Raw genomic sequence first — 9787 nt, forward strand, 5'->3', positions numbered from 1 at the left:
TTTAGGTGTTAGCATAGGGTTTGGTGCCAGCAAAAGTAAGCAACCCGGCCCCAACCCAACCCACCCCCCACTCCACCTGTTCTCCCAAGCACGTGCCCCTGCCCTGCCATACCTCATCTCTTCATGCCCCTGCTCTGCCCTCATTCCCATTTCACCCCTTCCCCCATCGCTACCCTTCCTCTTTATAGCTTCTTCCCCACATCATAAGTGACACCAGGACTCGATGGAGTACAATGGGCTGAGGCTGGGTTGTTTGCTGCTGCTGGAGCCAGGCTCGCCATTATCCACCCAGGCCACCCTGGACCTCAGGGCCTCCCAAAGCATGGGGTCTGGGGCATTTGCCCTATTCCATCCTTTGGATGGGATGACTCTGCTTGGACCCGTTTTGGACACCACCAAAAATTATAGAAGCCCGGTGGACATGCCTGCCAGCCAGATTGGCAAAACATCTTTTAAGATAGCACAGAGAAAATGTCCTGTTTCCTGTAGGATATTCTTGTCCTATTTGGAGGTCTGCACAAAAGCTGTCTGTAACTGAGAATTTTTTTTTAAAATGGAGTTCCATTAGTAGCAAAAAGCTGCACTGAACCGGTGTTTCTAGTATCAAATCTAATTGTAGACAGAAGAGTGTCAGACAGTAGATAAGGATTTACCCCTGCCCTGGTGGTGGTTGTGGAGCTTTTGCTTATGCAGCCCAAAAGCATTTTTTTAAAAAGTGATTACATTATAAGCTCTTATCTAATAGATTTTTCTATGTACGGTCAATATTATGGCTCCTTCAGCTATTACTTTCCAGCCAGCTCTCCCCATTAGAATATCTTTGAATAACTTTTCCTCAAGTGTATTGGTCTGCATTTTTCCTAATCGAATCTCGTGGTCCATTATGCTGGATGCTTTTGAATTATTTCTTTCATCTCACTGATATTTGCTGCATCTCTCAATTAAATGTAATCTACAAATTTAGTATACAATTTAGGCCATTTAAATAAAACCAGTTCCTGTGGTACTCCATCAGGTCATCTCTGCAATTCAGAAAATTACTGTTTTGTCATTGCTCTTTGTTTATGGTCCTTTTTACTAGTTTTCAATCCATATGTTAGTACTCCTATTGAAACCAATTCAGATTGATTTTCTTGTCCAGTTTAATGATGTAATGTGTCCACTGCTTTACTGAAAATCAGTAAAATTACATCATTAACCTTGTTTATTTAGTACTAGCACATTTACTCAGTGTTGCTCGGTGAGTGACAGCTCACCTGTCCCTTGCACTCCACAGCCAGAGTGAGGAATGCAGCAAACTGGCACTTTTCCTTTGGTCCCTGCTGAAGTGGAGCAGCCAGCAAAGTTCCCATACAAATCTGGAGGGGGGAGCTTCAGCCTCTTTCTACCCTCTGTAAAGGGTACCTGCAGGGGGGAGGCTCAAGAGTGGGGCAATCCCAGACTAGGGGGTGTACCCTTAGCCGGTCCGTTTCATCTGGCTGGTGAGTCTGAATCTTTTCTGTATGGCTTTATGAGAAGCAATCCCATTCCAGGAACATTCCATTGCCCTGGCACAGCCAATCCCTGACCTTGCTTTAAGTTATGATAAAAGGAAGCTGCATACCAAATTTGGTGATCCCAGCTCTTACCCTTTAGGAGGAGTTCTTGAACAAACAGCCAGACAGACTAACTCTTTCAAATATATAGTAATTACTTTTTTTGTATTTGGGAATCCTAATCAACAGCTCTAGAAAGTTAGCCAGCACATGATAGGCGAGTAATCAGTTATTATGGGCAGTACCTGCTATTGGAAATTTTGCATTTAAAAACCATGGGGAAGAACATAAATAAGAGCTGTTGCTTGGTACTGTAGCTCTTCTTCTAGAGTCCTCAGTAGTCAACATAAAGGGACCTGTTTCTCATGTAACATACTTATATTGTTTTAGACTTCATGACAGAAAGATGTGTATAATAGGACTGAGCATCTTAATGGAATTGCAAAACCGACCTCCTGCAGTAGATGCTGTGGCTGCCCAGATTGTTCCTTCAATCCTGCTCCTGTTTCTGGGATTAAAACAAGTATGTGCTACGCGAGAATTTACAGACCATGAAGATCATGCTAAAGACGAAAAACATGATGCAGAAGATAATGGTAAAATCTCTCATTTCCACATTGTGGATTTTGTCTGGATTTAATTTCAAAATTGTATGAAACTAAAGGTACATTTAAAAATCTTCAGCCAGCCTGCTGAATAATTGGCTGGTTTATTGGATGCTTCAATACATCCCCTTGTGATTTGGTTGCACCTCTTAAAATTAATGCTAAAGCACTTTTGGAGAATGTTGCTCTTTCTGAGAGGGCAGTTTTGTTTTAAAAACAATAAAAGTTGGAAATCCAGGGTTCCTGATCGTGAATGTGCTTGGTAAACCAGCATGCAGGAGACTCCTGACTAATAGGCCAGCAGGAATTTGGCAGTGATATGGAAGCATCATTCTTGGTCCCTGGAAAAAAATATGTCCCTAATAGCTACCTCTTCAATTAATTTAAAAAGCAATAGTAATGGATTTGAAAGGAATCCCAGGCTAGTTATCATCTTCCAGATGGAGTGTGACAAAAAGAAGGCTGGAATAAAAAATGACATTGAAAAAACTTATATTTTAAATTAAATTGGAGTTTATTTAAAAAGAACAGGTTTATTTTTTTTAAACAAACATTATTTACAATTAATTTTGCTGCTTAAGTTGTAAAGGAAACCAAGCTGGTAAAGTCATTGGTTCAGCATCAGGAAGCAAAGTTTGTGAAGTGCTAAACCAGCTTTTGATAGCACTAGCTTCTTATGAAGGCACATAAAATATTTCCTTCATTTCAGTTCATTCAGAGTTAAGAAACCAATTGTAAATTGAAAAGCAGAAAAGCTTGTTTTTCTCTGCTAATCTATGAATAAAAATGAGATGTGAGAAGATGAGATCTGCTAGTTTTAAAAAATGTGAAGGGGAGAAACAATCAGTTTAATTCACAAACTGCAGATAATACTTATCTATTTGATAAATCTATTTTAAATGGAAAACATGTTTTGATTAACTTTCTTCTTTTGTAGCCAGCATATTTAAGGTGGTTTTGTTTAAGAAAAACAAATTTAAAGTACTTTTAGTGCACTTTTAATTGAATTCCAAGTTTCAATCTTAATAGAGCTTGCCCCAAATCTTGAGTAAAAAAGAAGATCCTTTAGTAAATAAGAAATGTGTCACTGGCCATTTTAACATCACACGATTAAAAGAAATTAAGACTGTGAATGAATTAAATTAATCTATAGAATTGCTTAAATAACTGTATAGAGAATATATGCTCCTGCTTAGCAAAAAGTACCAAATTGAATGGAAAGGCTCTATTTTGTTGCAAATCAAAATGTTTTAATGGTTAACAGCTAATGAGAATCAGTCTTTCTTCAGGAAAATAAAAAAATACAAAAGAAGATTAAAGTCAATTATTTATATCAAGGTTTCCTGCTTACTACTTTAAATCATGATCAGACTTGGTAATGCAAATTGTTTTGATCTTAAATCAATCCACCCTGGCACAAAAAGCCTTCATGACAGGGTTTACAAAGCAGGTTTTGAGATGACAAAGGATCCTGTGACAGAGAGGCCTCCTCTCAATCTATCAGGTAAAAAGGGGAAAAACGATCAAGAGAATTTGCTGCACTAGAGAGTGTATATTACACAGTATTTGACAGATTATTTTATTGTCTGGATGTATCTTAATTTGCAGTATGAGATGAAAACTATTGTAGGTGCTAATGCCATGGATACAAATGAAACTGAAATGCATTTAACAGATGCAAAATTCAGAAATGATTGGACTTAAATTCAGTTGCCTCTGTATATTGTGCACAAGAATGTGGTACAGCAACTGCATAGCCATGTTGCATAGTTCAGTAGCCATGTGCTGCTCAGATCTCTGCACTGTGATTTGCCTAAAATCCCAGTACCACTCCTTCCAAATTGCTGGCCATATGCTCATAGCAGATATGACCAATTCCACTCATTTCATCCAGCTGACAAAAGAAAAACTTGAAATGATGTTTTTAACCCCCAGTTATAGTCTTGAAAATATTTCTTAGATATTTTAACATAGTCACCTAAGAAGCTGCTTAAATCAGAAATAGCAATATTTGGAACTAAGTTTTTGGGTTGGTTTGTTCTGGACATGATTGCTGTTTCATAAATAGGAATCCGGTAAAACCACCAAGGGAAGTTGTGCAGTTAAGAGAGCACTGTAAGGGTTGGTAGGCAATACATTTGACAAAAGTCTTTTAATTGTGAAGTCCAAGTAAGTTGTTATTTGTTGTATTTTATTAAAAAGCAAAATGATATGCCATTTATATTAATTTAAAAGAGGAAAGTTGCTATTTTGCTCCTGTTGCAAACGCACAAACTTAGTTCGGGTACATGTGAGAACAAATTTCAGCTTCATTTTTCCAAGGTGTTATTAGAAACGGAGCATAACCGTATTCTGAAATGTCTGAAATGTTTTGATGGCTTCCTTTTTTGACATCTTGGAGGGTTTTTTCAAAAGGATCACATTTCTGGTCAAAACTGTACATGTATCTGTTTTGGCCCTTTAATATGTTTAATTACAGAAAGCATATGATTATTTTTAATATAAAAATGTTGATACAATTGCAGAAGAGATCCCAAGCGATGAAGAGGAGACAAATGAAGTGAGTCAAGCAATGCAAGAGAATCACGGAGGAGGTGATAGTGGAGGAGGGGATGAAGATGAGGAGGATGACGATGATGACTGGGATGAAGATGCCTTGGAAGAAACTGCTCTAGAAGGATTTAGCACTCCTCTTGACCTTGAAGATGGTGTAGATGAATATCAGTTTTTTACACAAGCACTCTTAAGTACGTATATGCCTGTAGACATAATTCTTTAATGTGATAGTTCAGAGACACTTACGTTAATTATTCTTTAAAGCCCTTATCTGTGGTGTTAGTGATTTCTTATACTATTGGAAACCTAAGATCTTGTTTGTATGTTTACTTCACCATTTATGCTGATTTACCTTAGCTTGGATTTTCGGAAATTTTCCCTTTTTCTACTAACGAGTTTCACTTTCTAATTCTCATGCTCTAACATAATCCTGAAATATTTGGCTAGTATACACTCAGGGATACATCTAAATCTGATCAAGCATTCTAACTGACAAGGTACCAAAATCATTTCAGTTCATACTATCTCTGTTGCAACTTTTCAAAGAAAATCTAAATTATAGGGGCTAAACTACTTTAGTGTCTTTTGCATGCTCAAATAGAAGTATTTATCATTTTCTAAACTGTCAAACCCCTAAAGGAAAAGGCAATTTTTCTCCTGTCCAGAAGGTATAACAAGTGTAGGGTGGTTGTTTTTTTAAATTTTGGAATGAATTTAATTTTCAGCATAATGGATGCATTTTGACCATGAAATTGAACATATTTGTGAATATTGGGTACACTTTGGAACATTATTAAGTCCTGGTTTCCAGAAAGCTCTTAAATACATGCTTAATTTTAAGATTCTCAAACCTCCAGTCCCTGTTGGAAATAGGCCAACTTCATCTGTGTTCTGGGAAACTGTAGTTTAAACCACATACCCAGATCTTTTTTGTCTTTGTGTCTTTCTCATAGTCTTAAATAGCTCAAAACATAAGCTAATAATCATTTTTCATGTACTTCTTATTGGACAGCGGTTCAGATCCGGGATGCAGCCTGGTACCATACGCTGACAGCACCACTCAGCAATGATCAGAAAAAACAACTGCAGGAAATTTACACGTTAGCTGAACACCGGCGAAGTGCTGCAGGTCAGTCATTTCTCTGCAGCTGTTTTATGTGTTGTAGAAAACAGAATATCCTTTATAACATTATATAGGGTACAGAGGATCAGCATGAGTCCTTATGAACTACTTGGCCTGGGTCTTAGAGGAGGCTAGAACAGCATGAGTGGTTCATATGGCCTTGTCTCTGCACTGAAATAAATCTTGCCTAGATAGTAGCATTGCCTGTAATGGGTAGACTCTTATCTGACAGGCATGGTTCTTTAAATAGAGCTTGAGCTAGATTTTCTGATGGATTTTTCATGTAAAGAGTAAATTAAGGTACTTCCTGCCTGACAACCATTCATTTGATCAAGACTGTTCTAGATCGTTGGCTGTTTAACAGCTGTTCAATTTTTTTTACCACTAAAATTACTTTCAAAGTAAATATGAACTTATGAACCTTTAAAATGGGGCCTGCATTGGTGAAAATAAGTTCATTAAACTGAGGAGCATGCAGAGCAATGTCATGTACAATTATTTTATAATACTGTAATCTCTCAGTTTCTGTCCTAGTGAGAGGTGTGGAATGTTACTTAAAAAAAAATCCAATTTCTTGCAATTGATCACTGCCATGGCAGGTCTGAGAATGAAGTCTTGGTCAATAGAGTTAGTTCCACAAGCTTCCTATTCTGCACAGGACTATGTAGAACATACACACTTGCTCACTCTCTTATATTCCTTTTTTTCCCTTCTGTGATTTTAGAGACTAAGACAATAGAACAACAAAGTGGCTACACGTTTGACAATAAAGGACTGATCTCAGCATTTAACTTCGGTGGAAATGCTCCCGGAGGCAACTAAAGAGAAACTGCAAAGGACTCTGGGAATGGTTTCATCATTACATGTTGTTATAAAATAGTCATGACTTCTGAGTATCTGGGGGAGGGTAATCTGATGCTCCAGATGGCTTCCCTTGGGATACAGCAATGTGTTTCCCCACCAGACTGCTCTTTCTAACCAGCTACTGTAATGTTCAAATTCTTGTGGTGTTTTTATAATTTGATAGACTGAAAAGAAAACATGTGCCCTCAAGAAAACTGAATGATGGGGAGGAGCTAGGTTGAATCTAGTTGAGTTGCACTTCTCAGGTTTTTGCCATGCAGAACTGATGGATTCATATGGATAACAGTGCCTTCTGTTGTACATGGATTATCTGAACAAATGAATTTGAGTTTATTGCAATTTTTTAAATGTAAGAATTCTTCTAGATGCACTGTAAGTCTTAGATCCATGTTTTCCTGCTACCTGTCATTTACTACATGACTTAGTTTGTTTGTCAATTGCCTATACATTGCTGGTTTGAAAAACGTCATCTCAACTTCCCTCCTTGGTATAGACCTGTGTATGCTGGGCATTGTTTTACAATTCCAAAAGATACTCTCAGGTTTTGAAGGGTTCTTCTCAAAAAGACATCCACATCCTTGAGATCTCTCCATTAAGAGATAACCCATTTGAGTTGTAAGGGCACTTGTGGCTTGGCAGGTTCAGATCAAAACAGACAGTAATACCAAATAATGTTCACCTCCTCACGTGTATGAGTAATCAATCTCTGGCCATGGCAAGTAGTTGTTCTACATGACAAATTGTCTCCTTTCTTGCTGCACACTGGGTTTTATTTTGGGACCCTGTAAATTCTTTTTATTATTATTCCAACTGTAGTACTGAAAATCTGACATCCATAACATTTCAGAGCAATAATTTATCTTAATGGAAGAGAAAGTCAGTCCAAGTCTTGGTCTTGTACATCTGAATTTGCATCCCATTTGGCTCCCCCTCCCCCATGCTGTAATTCAGTTATGTTTAATTTTTCCCAAGTTTAAAAGGTCCGTCTCTTACACTCAAATGCACATTAGCACCTAATTGTATGTTGTGTTCATCTAGTAAAACTTGTCTTAGACACCCAATTAATTACTGATTTGCACAGAAACCACTCTTCTACAACTAAGGGATTAACAAAATCAAAGTGGAAATGATGGGGCACACATTACAATGGTTAAGTATTTTAAAAATAAGCATTGAACGTAGAATATGTAGTCCATGTTTCTTTCTTTATTTGTGAATGATCACTTGTTCAGGGCTTGATATGAAAGGTTTTAAAAAGCCCTTTCCTGGGGTTTGAAAAGTCCAGCCCCTCCTTCTTTCCCTGTCATCTCTTCAGCTTCTGCAAAGGTACTGTCATTGGACCCTGCTCAAGGCTCTCATCTTTTCTACTAATCTTTCTAGTAGATGCTCCCATTGCTCAGCAGTGAAAAAAATCTTTCCTGTTTTCCCTTTTCTGCCCCAGAATCTTTTTCCTGCTGCAACTGCTGCATGAAGAAGGGAGTTCTGCTGCCCTCCTTAGCATTCCTACCTACTGTTCTGGGGATCCTGTGTCTGCTACTTTACCCTTCCTTCAGCCTCAGTGTTAGGTCCTCTCCAGTGGCCTGCTCTGACACTGCTTCATTTTTTCCCCCCAAATCAGCCCCAGAATGAAATTGACTTGGTTCATGTTAGTTTTTCACTGCTGCACTCAGGGTTTTGAATAGCAGCTGTGAAGAAAACTCACATTTCTTATTCCTGCTTTCTCTGCTAAAGCCAGAGAAAACTGAATACTTGGAAAGACAGGCTCCTGGGCCTTTGCTAATAAAATGGTAAGTGATTTTGGAGGTGCAATATGAGACCTTTCAAATAGATTTGATTATCAGAGGGCAGATGCTCAGTACTTTTTGAAAATCAGGCCCCAAACTCATTGGTCATTTTCAAAGATTTAGGTCTGGAGATACCTACTTAAAGTGTTAGGGAGACATCACGGCACACTACACCACTTTCCAGTCAGTTCGCAGGTGGGTTTCTTTACAACCATAAAACTAGAAACTTGTTCACAATTCAAAACAAAAATTATTCAGACGTCGATGGCACTGATTTCTCTACACACACATTGGAAGCTTCCTTTTTGCCATTGGGCATCTGGCAAGTGGAGTTTTTAAAGTTTATGTTAATTTATGTATAAAATGTTAGATTGTCCATCAATGGGATTTCCTTTAAAATCGATTGTCTTTCTCTCCTCCCATCAAAACTAAGAAAAGGAATTTTTTTCTTCCATGAATGAAGGTAATTGTATAATCAAAAGTTTTCAGGAGTTGTTGAAGCAGAAATCTACCAATGTATAGCGTTATCCTTGTGTTTACCCTCTGAGTCATGGTTGTTCCTTTAACTCTGCTGCTTGTATAATTTTCAAATGAACAGCCAAGGAAACTTCATCCAGATGTTTTTTACAATGGATTTAAATTGCTATGTGGTATCTCACAGTTGTGATCAGTGGGGAGATTTTAGAGGATGGTGCATAAAAGGGTTAATAGCATTCTCCTTCCCAGAAGATGGAGTAAATGTTTCTATAAACATATATTATACCCTTTTTGAAAAAGTATTCAATTAAAAGAAATAGTCCAAGATTTATTGGACTCCAGACTCCCCTTTACATGTGGTTCTCTTTTAATATGATAAATATGCCTTCATACGCAATCATACTAAGTAAAGGATTGTAGGGATTTCTTCTTGAGATGTGTCCAGCTTGTACTACGTTTTGTACAAATGTGCGTTACTGTCTCGTATTGAAGCTGGTGTGATTGTGGAACACCCAGTATCAGCATCATTGAACTGAGCAAGATGTAGTTGCCCTTGGAAATGCAGAGACTAATGAATGTATTGTGAAATAAAACAGATTGATAAAAGTAATCTTTGCTGCCCAGTGCCAGCATTCGCTGAGTGTGAAAGTGACTGTATGGGCACTATGGATGCTTAAGTATGAAATTAGACTTGTGCAGGTTATAATTATAGCAAGTGTTCTCTTAAGTGGTAAAACATCCTTTTTGGATAAATTAACTGGTCCTGAGTGTTAAATTTCAAATGCTGTTTTGTCATTCTTAAACTTCTGGTGACTCTTCTTAAACTTTTGGCTTTCTCTTTTT

The 9787-nt window shown here is 37.7% G+C and overlaps 1 protein-coding gene across 1 annotated transcript in view; it reads left to right on the top strand.

Annotated features, from left to right (window-relative positions):
- IPO8 (importin 8) overlaps positions 1 to 9787 on the top strand; it is a 67345-nt gene extending 57558 nt beyond the window's left edge. Inside the window, exons 22-25 of the mRNA XM_075940701.1 lie at positions 1926 to 2131; positions 4666 to 4887; positions 5709 to 5825; positions 6544 to 9787. Coding sequence (XP_075796816.1) covers positions 1926 to 2131; positions 4666 to 4887; positions 5709 to 5825; positions 6544 to 6641 — 643 coding nt within the window. The 3' untranslated portion in view covers positions 6642 to 9787. The remainder of the gene's footprint in view (positions 1 to 1925; positions 2132 to 4665; positions 4888 to 5708; positions 5826 to 6543) is intronic.

Source organism: Pelodiscus sinensis, chromosome 1 (genome assembly GCF_049634645.1).
Source record: "Pelodiscus sinensis isolate JC-2024 chromosome 1, ASM4963464v1, whole genome shotgun sequence".
In the NCBI taxonomy this organism is placed as follows: Eukaryota; Metazoa; Chordata; order Testudines; family Trionychidae; genus Pelodiscus; species Pelodiscus sinensis.